This window comes from Saccostrea cucullata, unplaced genomic scaffold (assembly GCF_032062105.1).
Source record: "Saccostrea cucullata isolate Sc308-1 unplaced genomic scaffold, CSIRO_AGI_Scuc_v1 ctg15597, whole genome shotgun sequence".
NCBI classification, from domain to species: Eukaryota; Metazoa; Mollusca; class Bivalvia; order Ostreida; family Ostreidae; genus Saccostrea; species Saccostrea cuccullata.
This window is the reverse complement of record NW_026933533.1, coordinates 33,996-51,528: the sequence shown is the minus strand read 5'-3', so window position 1 is coordinate 51,528 and position 17,533 is coordinate 33,996. Positions and strand designations below refer to the sequence as shown.

Sequence of the window (17,533 nt, the reverse complement as noted above, 5' to 3'; positions counted from 1 at the left end):
GGATGGCCTGATCTTAATAATAAGTAATAATAAACTTATAAAGAGAGGCGTATTATAATAAGTAGTAATACATTTATATCAAATAATTATTTCGTTTATATAATACATGTATATATTCAAACTACTGAACAGATTGGGCAAGATGCATACAATATCTGTAAACACCCTGTTATTGATGTAGAAAAATCTAGAACAGTGTTGTAATTTACAGAGAGATCTCCCTGACTGAAATCAACACAGGATTATAAAGTCACAGGAAATGGAAATAAAAGTCTGGTGTCAGTGATGTATAGACTGGTATTACAGAAATCTGTCACCGTGTCTGGGGTTATTGGGTGTCGTCACATATCCCGTGTGTCAACAGACCGGGTCTGGATCAGTGATAGTGAAGGCAATCTCATCTTAACTAACACGACAGGTGACAGACTAGATCAAGTGACAGATTTCACTAAATATGGTGCTGGAGTACATACTGTGACTCGGGATGGTGCTGTGATTTATATAGACAGTCACCATAACATCATTAAACTGTCTACAGATAACAAAAAGACCACAGTGATACCGCGCACATTACCATGGAGACCAGTGTGTGTCTACAGCCCCCCCTCCACTGGAGACCTGCTGGTCGGGATGTTGAATACTGATACATATAGAGGCCAGGTAAACCGTTATACCAAAACAGGACGACACATACAGACCATACAGAACGACAACTTAGGTCAGAGACTGTATAGAAATCCTAGATACATAACAGAGAACCGCAATGGATATGTTATTGTGTCTGACGAACTCCGTGGTGTAGTGGTGACAGATCGTGACGGTAATTACCGGTTCTCCTACGGAGGTCCTACATTAGGACCACGAATAGATCCACGTGGAATCTGTACTGACGCGCTGTCACACATCCTGGTGTGTGCTGCTGCTCAGAACACAATACATATCATTGACCAGGACGGTCTCTTTCTGACACAGTTCGAGTCCAAACAACACGGGATAAACAGACCACAGGGCCTGAGTTATGATTGTGATACACAGCTTCTCTGGGTTGGATCAAACAGCAACAAAGTAAACTTTTACAGACTTATCAATGAAGGGGACGATCTTACTGGTGAGTTATACTATTGTATCATTGTGTGATTTGTTTACATGTATAGATATTAGGTAACTATGTTTTGGGTACAATGCTACATCTACCATTATCTACAATCATTTAATTATTTCATTATTTAGGAAGTCACATTCACTGTTGTGTGTGTTATATTAAACAAAACATTTAAAATGATAAGTCTGTTTACATTACATCTTTCATTGAATTATTATTTGTCACAATAAATAGCAAGAAATATTTTTAAGATGAGGATGATATAAATTATAAATTGTAGTTTAACTAATACTTTATGGTTAGAATACTTTTACAATGTTTTAAAAGAGTTTGGCAAAGCAGTGATTTCTAGAAAGACATGCTTGAATCATGTTACTACATGTAAATGTTCATCAACTTGTTAAACATCCCCTGGAATTAATTTCTTATGTGTGTAGAGTTTAATCCAGTGTATAGTTACTGAGGTGTATAAACAATTGTCTTCGTAGTTGAATAATAGGTAGACTGGACAAAGAGAGAAAACTTTAAATAAACAGTACTCTTGTTTACATTAATTGACAATGCATATTGTTTAAAATGCTATTGGATTAAAAAACAAAAGAAAAATGTATACATATAATATTTTTATTTACCATATAAAATATAGGGGTTTGGAAAAAATATGGTTGTGAATTCTTTTTGTATTTTAATGTAGAAATTTATATGTTATAAGACAAGGGAACACAGTAACACCAAGCTAAGATCTATAGGTCAAATATGTGTAGAGTGGGTGGATGTACATGGGCTAGGGATTTGGAAATAAGTTTTTGTAGTAGGTCTTCTTAAAACAATACATTATCTGTAAAAGGTTCTTTCTGATAAAATGAACAAGGTCAAAAGGTTACTGTATGGAGGCCAGGTGTGTATGAATGTGCAATTATAAGCTAGGGTGAAATATACTTGTTCCTAGTGGACTAGCTCCTACCTTACAGGAGCAGAGGGTAACGTCTTATATTTTAAGCTTCTCCATTGGAACTAATGAACCAGTTTCAACCGACTCTGACATAAAGCAATTATTAGTAAAGGGAAACCGAAATTGCAAACATGGTAAATTTTCATCCTCCCGGTGGCCTTCTCTCGTGTCTAAGGCCACTTCTCTAAAGGTCATATTGTAAAAATACATAAAGTCTAAAACGAATTGAAAATTTTCCCCTCAACTTTTAGAAATTTAACTGATGAACTACATAGAAATAGTGAGTTCAGTGTTCTTTTGATGAAATTGGGGGAGGGGCTCTATTGATTAAACACTTTAACATGTTTAAATACAGAAAACATAATTCCTTAGAAAAAAATCTCTTCTCTGCTCTCAGATAGTGAGGAAATAAATAAAGAGTTTAGTAAAGATAAAGGGTGGATGTCTCAATCTTTCAAAATTGTGTATGTCAAGGCCTCTGTAAATGGAATTCTAGTGTTGAGGCCTTGAGGGTTAAGATGTTTTGAATCTACAGTGAAAATGTTTTATTATGTTTTATTTCCTTGAAAATATTTTACTCTGCCAAAAAGTTCAGTGTAATAAAGCAGGGTTATATTTTACAGACCTGTGATATTCTTGAACCATTTTGTAAAAAAGTTTGGTTCTAGGGCTGAATTAATATGTGAGTTATTTACCTTTGCTATTCACTTAGCAACATAGATTCATATTTTTTTATTTTGTTTTATTATATTTTTTATCCTGACAGTGCTATACTATACTCAGATAACTGTTAAGGCCCTTGAACCTTTTGGGTTTTATTCTGTGTTCATCAAATGAAAGAAAAAATGTGATCTGCGTGTTCTGGTAATTCTAATTATTCTTTTATGTTGTAGATAAAGTTGATGAGTTAAAGACGTTCTTGAGAAAGGAGAAGACAACTGTTTCCCATGCCAGAGGAATACTTGTTGGATGTGCTGAGGCTGGAAAAACAACGCTACTGAAGCGATTAAGAGGGCAACATCACAATATCAGCAAAGCTACAAAATCGTCCAAGGGAATAACAGCGCTGTTAAAGCGATTAAGAGGGAAACGTCAAAATGTCAGTGAAGTTACAGAGTCCACCAGGGGACTGGAAGTCCATCAACATCTTTTCATTGTTAAAGATGGAATGTTAGAAGGTAAATAATGTCCTCTATGTATTAAAAATGTCACAAATTAAATGTTTGCTGCTCTGAAGAATTGCCATTATATAAATTAAATGTTTCTGAATTGGTTTAACACTAAGAATTAATCCTTTAAGGACAGACGAGACGTTCCTTAATAATAGATAAATTTTTCTAAGAGTGTGTCATAGAAGTGTTGCTACTGAAACATGTTTACTCACAAAAAATTGAGGTACCTTACCAGGCATTTCTGCAAGATACCAGGGGTAGTTTTTCTTATATAATCCTTTGGGGAAGAAAAATAATTTTCCAATTTCAAATGTTTAAGTGTTCGGATTTTTTAAAAACGTCTAGAAACTGGTTTAGAAATCAGACTTTTATAAAAATTTTGAATATTTTTCATACATTACGAAGATATACAAAGCAGATTTTGAGGAACGTCTCGTCTGACCTTAAAGTAGACTCTATGAGCCTCCATGACATTTAACAGAGAAATTGTAATCCTAGAATATTTCTGCAATATTGAACCCTGTTTATTTGGCTTAAAACCTGTATGTAAGCCTGATGATATTACGAGAATCCCTGATATATTACAATTTTCAAAATACTAACTTTTTGTATATTGAGGGGAAGTAATTGGCTCCTGTCATACATGTATTAAATTCCTAAAGGTTAATTAGATTTAAAAGAAATTGAGATAAAGTCTTAACTTGAATCAAAGAACTGAAAGTACTCATGGGTGCCAACAAACAAACAAACACTTTTTATTTTCAGCGTCACAATCACCAGACACTAGATTGTCATTTTTCTTCTGTTGATGAGAACAAGCATTCTATTTTGGGTATGACCAATCATGGGACTACTTTGGGATTTTAATTTCAATAATAAACCAATTTCTACTTTTTTCAAGCCACAGTGCTCAGGTGAGCGATGCGACCCATGGGCCCTTGTTAAAATAGTATCAGATTTTAAATAAATGTGTTGGAAGTCACCCTTGTTTTTTAAAGGAAAGGTTAATGTAAATACATGTAGGTGCATTTTAATGCAAGGTCTGAGACACTAAACATGCTAAAAGAAAAAGTTCATAATTCGTGTTCATCCATATCTTTCCTATAGATAAATGTGATAAGTTCCCATTTTACACAAAGATTGTTATGACCTAAAGGTGTGTCATGACTTTGGCCACAGGCCATTTCTGCAAGTTCAAGGTCACTGACCAAAGAAAATGAACGTCAATTATATTTTCACTCAAAATGTTTCAGCAAATTGTGAGCTCCTCTTAGTTTCATACAATATTTGTGATTTGGCAACTTCTTAAAAACCCAGCAGTGGATATGTATCCCATTTAGACAGTTCTAAATTGTTTAGGCAATATATTTATACATGTATTACATGTACAGAAAATTTAATATTAATGATCTGATTTAAACAAAGCATTAATCTTTTGGTTGAAATAAGTGTACCACTACTTGTCTGGCTCAGGGTGGAATATAAGTACTGTAATAACATGAAAGATGATGAATAATTTGAACACACACAAACACACAAAAAAATCTCACTTGATATGTAAATTAGCCTAGAAAGGATCATAATGACTTTATCATGACGTATGTTATAAGGAAATCATTCTCCTGATAACAATAGAAAATGATTATCTATTAACAGTTGCTGATGACGACTCACCATTGAAGACATTTATCAGGATAAATATCAAAGACTTAAAGGCAAACATGTCCAGTGAAGTTGACCTCTCAAATTCAAATGAAAATAGAGACAATTTGGAATTGGAAAAATCAGATATAGATACTGAAGAAATTTGCACCAGGGAAGAAAAGGAAGAAAGTAATATTGAGTTGTCTACTTCACCAACTGAAGTCAAAGAAGAAGTCAATACAGTAGAGGTAATGGCCAGTGTTCTTTCCTCAGAAGCAAAGAAAAAAGTGAAGGATGAAATTTTTCAGAAAATCTTGTCTGAAAAAGAGAACTTACCGACTGTAAGCATGCTGGATTTTGCTGGTCAGTTAGCGTATTATGCCTGTCACCAAATTTACGTAACACCAAAGGCCTTCTTTATCCTTGTGTTGGACATGACTAAGAAGTTTGAAGATGTTGTTGAAAAAGAGAAAGACAATCAAGAAGGATCCGTCTTCTCAGTGTGGACTTACAAAGGTAAGACATTATTTTCTGATGTCTTATTAGGTCACTTGAGTAAACTCAGGTGACCTATTCTATCCGTTTTTGTCCGTCGTCGTGCGTTGTGTGTTAACATTTTAACATTTTCAGCTTCTTCTCTGCAACCACTGAACCAATTTCAACCAAATTTGGCAGTTGGGTAAAGGGAAACCAAAATTGTGAATTTCATGATCCCTGCCCCCCTGGGGCCTGAGGGGTGGGGCCAAAACAACTAAAATTAGTGCAATCCTTGAAAATCTTCTTCTTTACTCCTAAGCATCAAGCAGTCAATCTGTTTGCATGATTGTAATCAGCATTTAGGTCCTCTACTGAAATTGTAAAATTCATGGCCCTTGGGTCAGGGATTCTAGTGCTAGGGTGGGGCTAAATAAGTTTATAGTAGAAATGCATTGTTTCTTAGAAAATCTTCTTCTCTGCTTCTAGATATTGAGTAAACTAACTAAGTGCATAGTTATGATGAGCAAGAGTGCCTCTACGAAAATTGTGAATTTTATTGCCCCAGGGTCAGGGGTTCTGGTGTTAGGCTGGGGCTCTATTAATTATATAGTGAAAATACATGAATTCTTTGAAAATCTTTTTCTCTGCACCTAGGTATTAAATAAACAAACTAAGTGCAAAGTTATGATGAGCAAGAGTGTCTCTACCAAAATTGTGATTTTTATGTCCCCAGGGTCAGGGGTTCTGGTGTTAGGTCGGGGCTCTCTTGATTATATAGTGAAAATATATGAAATCTTTGACAATCTTCTTCTCTGCTCTTAGGTATTAAATAAACTAGCTAAGTGCATGGCCATGATGAGCAAGAGTGCCTCTACCAAAATTGTGAATTTTATGACCCCAGGGCCAGGGGTTCTGGTGTTAGGACGGGGTCTCTTGATTATATAGTGAAAATACATAATTCTTTGAAAATCTTCTTCTCTGCTGCTAGGTATTAAGTAAACTAACTAAGTGCATAGTTATGATGAGCAGAAGTGCCTCTACCAAAATTGTGAATTTTATTGTCCCAGGGTCAGGGGTTCTGGTGTTAGGGCGGGGCTCTATTGATTATATAGTGAAAATACATTAAATCTTTGAAAATTTTCTTCTCTGCTTCTGGGTATTAAACAGGTATATACGTATATAGTTATGATGAGCAAGGGTCCTAATCTTTAAGAATTGTGAATTTCAAGGCCCCTGGGGCAGGGGTACCATAGAGGGGTGGGGGTGGGGGGCTGTACTTATATACTAAAAATGAATGAATTATTTGAAATCTGCTCCTTGGTATTTATCAAATATTTTTGAAAAGCAAGGATGTATTTTTAAAAATTGTGCAATGTGTGAATCTAGGTCTAAGTGTAAGATATATGGCATGGAAACGAAAGCATTACAGACAGACAGAACTACAGATGGATGGACAGACAAACCAAAATTAAATCCCCCACTTTTAGAGGGTAAAAAAAAATAAACCACAAGCACACACACAAAAGCACATCAATGTGTCCCCCGACTCGGTTGCGAAAAAATTACTTAACCATGAACCTTGTCTGCTTCTGTTCACTATTGCAAGCAATAAGGACAGAAGAGTTAATTCATTGATATCAAACATGGGTGCCTGTTTTGTTCTATTACATGTAAGATATCGCAAGTGAGTTAAGGCTAAATATGGGTTTTTCTATGAAAATGAGCTAATAAAAATGCATAAATTGTGTATTTTATGTACAGAGAAAGTTCAAATTGATTTTCTTATACATACTTAGTACCCACAGTATATCAATGCAAGTGCACATTATGACGTCATATTATGACGTCATAGTTCTTTTCCTATTCAAGGTAATAAAACACTTCAACAATATAACGTCGGCGCAATCTAAAATAATTAAAGTATAATATTAAGGAGAATTTTCTTAAAATTAATAAAATTGCTGCACAAATCCTATGCTCTTCTGTTCTTGAGATTTATGTTTTTTGTAAAAATTGTTATTGTTTTGGGATCGGGTTCGGGCTTCTGTATATTGTTGTAAAATCGTTATGTTTTCGTTTTACCCATGTGCGGAGATTAAAGTTTTTTTGAACTAATCGGCAACAAATGGTAGCAGAGCGTGGTTATGGCAAGTAAACAAGAGGGAGAAAACGTTCCGGCAACCTCGGAAGCGCAGAAAATGGAAAAAGACGAAAAAATAATCAATGAAATGAATAGTGAGAAAACGAAAGTAGACGTCGCTGAAGTATCGGAGGGAAAACGGGACCTCGACGACATGAAACGTGAAAAAACAAAAGCTAAGTCACAGTTTACTCGAGCTATACACCATTTATTAAATTTACTGGATCAAGATTTACCCAGTCGCAGAGAAATTCGCACAGCGAGGCAACGATTGATTGATTTACAGGAACCTGTGATGAATTATCTACTGTCGCTCTCTGCGGAGTACAAAAAGGCAAGTGACATGAAAAACTTAGCAAAAACAAATCAAGAAATTGATGTTATAGAAGAGACATTTGAAGATTGTCAAGAAAGAGTGCAGGAATATTTAGATTCACGGAGAAGTGAGGCATCAAGTATTAATACAGGCTGTCTAGGAGGCAGCTTAGACATTTTGAATCACGAGGAAATTCAAGTTAGGAAAAGAGCGGAAACAATCCGAAAGGAGGTACAAAAAGTTGAAGAAGCTAAAAGAGTTTTAGAGGAAGAATTTCATGCAAAGCGAGAACAATTAGAACAGTTAAATGAAACTATTCAAGACGGATACAAAGAACTCGAACAAGTGGAGAATGAAGTACAGAGGATGCATGAAGAGAGTGTTGGTTACCATGACACCAACAATCAGGAAACAGATAGTATCGTCAATGAAGATATCGATGAAAATCCATACACTGTGACAACATCCTCGACCGGGAAACAAACTAGTAAGAATTCCATCAATCAGCCTACAATTGGTAATGACATGTGGAAACAACTGAAACGAGTGTCAATCCCTGTATTTTCTGGTGACAAGCGTACTTATGAAAGTTGGAAAGCAGCCTTTTTCGCGTGCATAGACAAAGCTCCAGCAACTCCAGAGTATAAGTTGTTACAGCTTAGACAGTATCTATCTGGTGAGGCTCTGAAAGTCGTAGAAAACCTTGGACACTCAGCGTTCGCTTATGAAGCAGCAAAGGACCGCCTTGACAGAAAGTTTGGAGGCCAGAGACGACAAGTTATGCGGCACCTGGAACAGTTAGAGTCATTTAGGCCAATTCGTGCTGGAAATTCAAGGATCTAGAGAAATTTGCAGACATACTGGATGTGGCTGTTGTTAACCTGAAAGATACAGGGAGGACAGATGAACTTAAAAATGGCTCTTTGTATGTGAAGCTGCAGAAGAAAATCCCAGAGACAATGTTATCTACATATCACAGATGGGTGTTCGAAAAGCAAAAGACAGAGTCGGTGGAAACTTTACGAGAATGGGTCATTCAGGAATCTGAATTTCGAACTGTCGCCAATGAGACTGTGTATGGTTTAAAAGTGGATTCAAACAATAATTCGGACGGGAAAAAGTGTATCAGTAACCGAATACATCAGAAAGCATTCTTTGGAAATGCTAAGAACTTATCGAAAACGTGTCAGATGTGTCAAGGACAACATGGTATCTGGTCATGTGAACAGTTCAAGAAACTTGATGTGTCTCAGAAATGGAAGTTTGTTCGTGAGTCAAAGTTGTGTTATCGTTGTTTGGGAATGGGTCATTTCGGAAGTTCATGTAGGAAGAGTCGATCATGCGGTATTGACAATTGTTCCGAAACGCATCATAGACTTTTGCACAATGGAAACCATAATGTTAACCGGAGTGCAGACAAATATCAGCAGGGCATTTCAACATCAGAATTAAGGCAAAATGCTCCAGAATTTTACCCACATAAAGAGACCCCGAGACCGAACCCCTCAGTTAATTCTGTTGAAGATAAAAATTGTGATACCCAGAGATCAGTGAAGCATGACAGAACTTTGACGTGTCATGGAGGGGAGCCACAGTTCATCGCACTAAGAACTATTCCAGTTATTGTGAGAAATGGGTCAAAGACATTAAGAGTAAATGCGTTGTTGGATGATGCAAGTACACGAACATACGTCAATTCAGATGTCGCAGCGGAACTTGGCGTACATGGGAAATTGCAAAGAGTGACCGTTGGAGTTTTAAATGACAAAACTGAATCATTTGAAACCATGCCTGTAGAATTCCAAATAGAAAGCACTGACGGCAGGATCAAAACGAAGGTGGAAGCCTTGACAGCAGACAAAGTTACTGGTGATATGTGTGTTGTGAATTGGAGGGAGTATCAAAACAAATGGAATCATTTGAAAGGACTAGAATTCCCAGTGCTAGGTAAACATCCACTTGTGGACATACTAATTGGAATGGACAACAGCGAACTTCACTATGCATATAGAGAAATCAGAGGTCGACCTGATGAACCGGTAGCCAGGCTTACTCCATTAGGATGGACTTGTGTGGGGAAAATTTATGGTGTCAGTGAGAAATGTGTTCAGACTCATTATAACAGAACTTACTTCCTGCACAGCCAAAGGAGTGAAAATGAAACAGACAAAATTTTGTGTAAATTCTGGGAGATGGAAGATTTCAGTGAGCTAAAGAAGAAACAGTTGTTCAGTCCAGAGGAACGTGCTGTATACTCGAAAGTGAAGGAATCGCTTAAATACGTAGATGGCCATTATCAAGTTCCTATACCTTGGAAGACAGATGCACAGAATTTGCCAAACAATTATGAAATGGCACTCCAAAGATTAGAAAACACAGAGAAACGATTGATGAGGAACGAGGAAGTGAGAGACGCGTACTCAAAGACTATTGAACAGTACATGGAAAAAGGATACATTCGCAAAGTTGACTGTGATAAAGAGAAATCTGGAACGTGGTATCTTCCACATTTTCCTGTTATTCGACCAGACAAGACCACTACAAAGACCCGCATTGTCTTTGATGCTTCAGCTAAGCATGGTGGTGTTTCACTAAATGACATGATCCATTGTGGCCCAAAGCTTCAGAATGAACTCTTTGACGTACTACTTAGATTCAGAAGGAATAGTGTGTCACTTGTTTGTGACTTTGCAGAAATGTATCTTAGAATTAAGGTTCCTCTGGAAGATAGAACCTATCAGCGATTTTTGTGGCGTGACATGATGTTAGATGCAAGACCAGATGTATATGAATTTAGCAGTGTTGTGTTTGGGATGAATTCATCACCGTTTCAAGCACAACTTGTCGCACAAACACATGCAGAAACAAACAGAGAAAATTTTCCCATGGCTGCAGAAACTGTTTTGAAATCCACATACATGGATGACAGTATGGATTCGGTAACAAGTGACGAAGAGGGTGTCAAACTATACTCAGAGTTGTCAACATTATGGGGAAAAGCTGGTATGTATGCCAGAAAATGGTTGTCAAATTCAGTGAATGTTTTGCAGCATATCCCACCAGAAGATGTTGTTCCTGAAGTGGATCTGCATGATAACAGCCTACCATCAGTGAAAACCCTTGGCGTGTTATGGAAGGCCAAAGAGGACATTTTTACTTTCAAAGCGAGTCCACCCAATAGTGATTTTCATTACACGAAGCGCAGTTTTCTTTCAAAAATTGCAATGTTGTTCGATCCATTGGGCTTTCTTGGACCGTACATAATACGAGCCAAAATTCTTCTACAAGAAATGTGGGCTGCAGGCCTTGACTGGGATGACCCACTAAGTGATGGACTTGTCATGAAGGCCGAGCAGTGGTTTAAGGAGTTAACAGAGCTATCACTTATTGCAGTACCGAGATGTCTTCGTTTATGTCATGGTGAAGTTGTATCAACTTACCTACATACCTTTGTTGATGCTTCACAAGATGCGTACGGTGCTGTCGTCTATCAGAGATGTATCTATGAGGATGGAAATGTGTCGGTGAGATTCGTCACAGCAAAATCCAAAGTCGCACCACTTACAGCAGTAAGCATACCTAGACTGGAATTGATGGGTGCAGTATTGGGAACCAGATTGACACTCTCTGTGATAAGTGCCTTAGAATTGGACATTGAACAGTGTACATTCTGGACTGACAGCATGAATGTTTTGTGTTGGATCAAAGCTCGAAGCAGAAGTTTCAAGCCATTCGTAGCAAATCGCATAGGAGAAATACAGTCGGCATCCAATCCAAGGCAATGGTTCTACGTGCCAACTGAACTAAATCCTGCAGATATGATATCCCGGGGAGTGTCTGTTTCACAGTTACAAGAAGACGATGTTTGGTGGAGTGGACCACACTATCTTCATCAGGATGAATCACAATGGCCAAAACAGAAAATCGAAAAGCAAGACACTGATATGGAGAAAAAGAAGTTGAACAAGGAAGTTGTCAATTTCTCTTATTCATTTTTGACAGAAACAATTGACTGTAAAGATATTCAGTGTTGTTTAGATCCAGAAACCTATTCCAGCTGGATACGACTTGTTCGAGTTCAAGCGTGGATGAATCGCTTTCTACATAATTGCAGACTGAAGGTCATGGACAGACTCATAGGAGAATTGAATGCTGAAGAAATTGAAGGAGCAGAAACTCAAATCATAAGGACCGCCCAGAAATGTGAGTTTCACTGTGAATACAGATTACTGAAACAAAACAAACCTCTTCAACAGAACAGCAAGTTATTGTGTTTAAACCCATTAATTGATGAAGATGGACTTTTGAGATGTGATGGGCGATTGAAATATACAGAATTCTTACCATATGATGTTAGATATCCCATCATTCTTCCGAGAAACAATCATGTCACAACTCTTATTATCAAGTACTACCATGAAAAAGGAAATCATGTAACAGGAACAAATCATACGTTGTCCATGATCTCGTCACGCTTCTGGATAATATCCGCAAGAGAGGAGATTCGAAAGTGGGAGCGACAGTGCAACAAATGTTGTCGCAACAAGGCTAAACCAGCAGAGCAACTGATGGGTCCGCTTCCTTCAATTCGTACCAAACAGCCATTACATGCATTTTCTCGTACTGCAGTAGATTACGGAGGACCTTTTATTACAAAACAAGGACGTGGAAAACGACGGGAGAAAAGATACTTATGTCTATTCACATGTATGATGTCAAGGGCAGTACACCTGGAGATAGCCTATGGACTTGACACAGATTCATTCCTTAATGCATTTTACCGGATGGTGAGCAGAAGAGGCCTACCAAAAGAAGTCGTATCTGATAACGGGACTAATTTTATTGGAGGCAACAATGAACTCAAGGAGCTTGTTGGTTTACTGGACCACGGGAAAATTCAACAGTCTACAGCAAACCTTGGAGTTATGTGGCACTTTAATCCACCACTTGCACCTCACTTTGGAGGGGTCCATGAGATAATGATAAAAGCTGCAAAGAGAGCTATCTATGCAGTGATAGGATCAGCGGATGTTACAGATGAAGAACTCATGACAGCATTTGTAGGAGCCGAGGCGTTGATCAACTCCAGACCTTTAACTTACCAATCAGCAAACCCTAATGATGATGTTCCGTTGACACCGAACCATTTCTTGCATGGGCAGGTTGGGGGTCAGTTCGCACCAGAATCTGTAGACACCACAGAGTTCAATCCCCGGAAACGTTGGAGAAGAATACAGGAGCTTGTACGTCACTTCTGGCACCGATGGATGCGTGAGTGGTTACCAGGACTGAACGTGCGTAAAAAATGGACTCAGACTCACAGAGATCTACGTGAAGGAGACATTGTGCTTGTGATCGAACCTAATGTACCTAGGGGACATTGGCAACTAGGTCGCGTCTTGAACGTTCATTCCGGCAAAGATGGGCATGTGCGTGTTGCAGTCGTTAAGGTTGGACAAAAGACATTTACGCGCCCTATAACCAAATTGTGTCCATTGGAATTTAGTGAATAGACAAACTATTTTCAAAATGTTGACTTTGTAAAAGGACTTTTTACATGTATTTTAGTAGTTTGAAATTTCAATTTGAATTATTTTCAATTTTTTATCAAAATCAAGTAATTTTTGATGTGCAAGCAATCAAGGAGGGGAGAATGTTCTTGAGATTTATGTTTTTTGTAAAAATTGTTATTGTTTTGGGATCGGGTTCGGGCTTCTGTATATTGTTGTAAAATCGTTATGTATTCGTTTTACCCATGTGCGGAGATTAAAGTTTTTCTGAACTAATCGGCAACATCTTCTTCAAGCGATAATTTTACCAAACTAACACTGGACTGTACATTTTTATCCTGTTTCAAATTAGAACTGTACGAATTGTGACTAAACAAATGCAGTGTCAACATTTGTGCAGCAATATCTTAAATCTTTGGAATATTCTGCTTTTCTTTGTACCTTGTTTCTGTAAAACAAAGTAACGTATGCCCTTGCGCCGAAGCGATTTTGTTTATGTTCCTTATAAACTTGTATAGTAAAGGCTGATGATGTCAAAACAAGTCTTAACATTTTCTTTGCAGTATGTATAGCAATTATTGGTTTTAATTAATTATTTGGCATAGAAACCTCCATACGTAGCCTTAACTCACTTGCCATGCTCTATTTCTTTTTTCAGACTACCTAAAGTTTTGGATTACCTCAATCAAAACTTTTGGAGGCACTAAGGCACCAATGTTCATTATTGTCACACACACAGAAAGAAAATCTACTGATGTAAGTATCTAAACTGACATACCGTATAAGTGGAAATTTTAGCGAGACGCAAATTTAGCGATTTGTCCTTAAAAACTGGTATTTTATTTTTAGCGAGATGTCATTTTAGCGATTTGAGATTGATCCCTAAAGAACCTATTATAAATAAAACGCGATAAATTTTTAGCGATATGTAATTTTAGCAATCTAAGCACCCACGCTAATAATGCCAAAATTAAATCCTCGCTAAAATTACTACTTATACGGTATATATTTCAGACAAGGTGTCAATTATAAGAATGATGATGTGACAAGAAATTATTAGAATAAATAAATTTGGTTCTCTGATTTTGAATGTAGGAAAAATGCACAGAACAAATAATTTTCTTTTGCTCGTGTAAGTCAAAGACTCAATTGAGCTTGACTGACTAAATCTGTCTCTTGGGTTTTTTTTATGACAATTTTATTTTAATTAAAATTGTTCTTTATAAAAAGAAACAGGGCACTTTAATTTGCATTCAAATGGAAACATTCCAAAGTTTTGTAGTTTTTAATATTCCTTCAAAAAAAAGATTCTGGCGACAGAGTAAGACCAAAATTAGGGAGCGATTCTCACTCTATACATGTTTTATTCTGAACAAAATGTGTTTGAGACACTATGCGACGGCGGCAACAAAGTTTGATAGAGCTTTTTTTAGCTCACCTGAGCCAAGTGAGCTTTTCTGATCACATTTTGTCCGGCGTCCGTCTAGCTGTCTGTCCGTCTGTCTGTCCGTCTGTCTGTAAACTTTTCGCATTTTCGACTTCTTCTCAAGAACCGCTGGGCCAATTTCAACCAAACTTGCCACAAAGTATCCTTGGGTAAAGAGAATTCAAGTTTGTTCAAATGAAGGGCCACGCCCCCATTCAAGGGGAGATAGTTGGGAATTAATGAAAATTTGGTGGCATGTTTTAAAAATCTTCTTCTCAAGAAAAACTGTGCCAGGAAAGATGAAACTAATGGGGAAACAAACATTCTCAGGTAGTGTAGATTCAAGTTTGTTCAAATCATGACTCCCAGGGGTAGGGCGGGGCCAAAATGGCTGACCAAAGTTTTACATGGAAATGTATAGGAAAATTCTTTAAAAATATTCTTCTCAAGAATAGCCAAGCCATAATTGATCATATCTATATGGAAGCATCCTCAGGTAGTGTAGATTCAAGTTTGTTCAAATCATGACCCCCAGGGGTAGAGCGGGGCCAAAATGGCCGAAGAAAGTTTTACATAAAAATGTATAGGAAAATTCTTTAAAAATCTTCTTCTCAAGAATAGCCAAGCCATAATTGATCATATTTATATGGAAGCATCCTCAGGTAGTGTAGATTCAAGTTTGTTCAAATCATAACCCCCAGGGGTAGGACGGGGCCAAAATGGCCGACCAAAGTTTTACATAGAAATGTATAGGAAAATTCTTTAAAAATCTTCTCAAGAATAGCAAAGACATGATTGGTCTTGGGACTAATTTTGAATTTAAGCTTTTCAAGTATAAACCAATTCTGCTTTTTTCTAGCCACAGTCCTCAGGTGGGCCTCTTGTATAGCATACATGTCACAGTCAAGGTCACAAGGTCATTGACCTAGCTAGGTGTCATTTGTAAGAACATAATAGTGGAGTTTGCATACCAAATGTGAAGTCTCTATCTCCTATGGCTCAAAAGTTATGGCGAAAAGTAAAAAAAATATATATTTAGCATATATGTCACAGTCAAGGTCACAAGGTCATTGACCTCGATGCCATTTGAAAGAATTTGATTAGTTGAGTATGCATACCAAATATGAAGTCTCAATCTCTCAAGGTTCAAAAGTTATGGTGAAGGTTAAAGTTGACAACAGACGGACAGACAAATAGATAAACAGACAAAATAAACAATATATGCCCTAGATCTATCGTCCATGCGCATAAAAATGGCAGGGCCCACTTTGTAATTACGTTATAAGCATCCTTGGATATATGCTGATTCAAAGGCCATGTTATGTTGTGTCGTGATCCTTTGGGCAATGCCGCCCCTTTGATACTAGTGTAGAGCCACGCTATTGGATAGGAAGTTTTAAGATTTTAAAGATTATTGTAGGATTGACGTAGCAAGAAAATTGTAAGTGGGGGGATGGGTAATTGAAAGAGGAAAAATTAAAACCTAAAGAAAAAAAAAACATTTTGTGAAGAATAAAAAAAAGAAAAAATAGTAATTTGTCCAAGTGCCAAAATTCTTTTTCAAATGTTGGTAGGGTTGGGTGGGATAGGATGAGTAGGATCAAAATTCTTCTTTCAGTTCCATTTTAGCTCTTCTGAGCCAAAGGTTCAAAGAGCTTATGCCATGGCCAATGGCCATTTGCATGGCGTGCGTCATACAGTGTGCGTAATCCTTTTAGAATAGAAGAACCCCTCAGCCAATCATTGTCAAATTTGTCACAGGTATCCTTGACCCAAAGGCTACATGTACCATTAATACTACAACTAAGGTTAGGACCTTTAAATAAGTGGATATAATCAGGAAATAAAATCATACCAGGCAGATGACCACCAAATTTACATACAAGTATGAGAATACGTTGAAGATTAAAAATTCTTCAGGGCATCATCCAGGGGAAAAGGGCGTGTTCTTAAGGTCACTTCAAATTTGACCAAAAAATTACACTTCTAAAAATGTTTATATTTTCCTTACTATGAAGACTAAGATCATTAAATAGTGTAAGTTTATGCATCTTAGAACTTCACATCATGTTTATAACTCAAAAATAGATCATGGTGACCTAACTTTTAGCTCTACTAGCCAGAGACCAGAAGAGCTTATGTGATAGTAATGCGTCCGTCCGTCGTCCGTCCGTCTGTCTGTCTGTCTGTCCGTCTGTCTGTAAACAATTTTTCAAAACGCTACTCCTCCTACAATTTTAGTCTGATTTCAATATTACTTGGTAAACAAGTAGACTACACTAAGATACATAGAAAAGTGCATCGGTTTTTGATTTCGATGAACGGTGTTGCCATGGTTACTAAAAATAGAATTTTCTGTGAAATTCCTTAAAAATGCTACTCCTTCTACAGTTTTGGTCTGATTTCAATATAACTTGGCACACAAGTAGACTACACTAAAATACATACAATAGTGCATCGGTTTTTGATTTCAGTGATCGGTGTTGCCATGGTTACTAAAAAAAGAATTCTCTGTAAAATTCCTTTAAACACTACTCCTTCTACAGTTTTGGTCTGATTTCAATATAACTTGGCACATAAGTAGACTACACTAAGATACATAGAATAAATAGTGCATAGTATTTTGATTTAGATGAACAGTGTTGCCATGGTTACTAAAAATAGAATTTTCTGTAAATCCTTTAAAAGGTTACTCCTTCTACAGTTTTGGTCTGATTTCAATATAACTTCGCACACAAGTAGACTACACTAAGATACATAGAATAGTGCATCGGTTTTTGATTTCGATGAATGG

General features: G+C 37.0%; 1 protein-coding gene across 1 annotated transcript in view; it reads left to right on the top strand.

Annotated features, from left to right (window-relative positions):
• Positions 1-285: 285 nt before the first annotated feature.
• LOC134238559 (uncharacterized) overlaps positions 286-17,533 on the top strand; it is a 40,781-nt gene continuing 23,533 nt past the window's right edge. Inside the window, exons 1-4 of the mRNA XM_062720677.1 lie at positions 286-1,108; positions 2,948-3,232; positions 4,883-5,386; positions 13,972-14,069. Of these exons, the coding sequence (XP_062576661.1) occupies positions 286-1,108; positions 2,948-3,232; positions 4,883-5,386; positions 13,972-14,069 (1,710 nt within the window). The remainder of the gene's footprint in view (positions 1,109-2,947; positions 3,233-4,882; positions 5,387-13,971; positions 14,070-17,533) is intronic.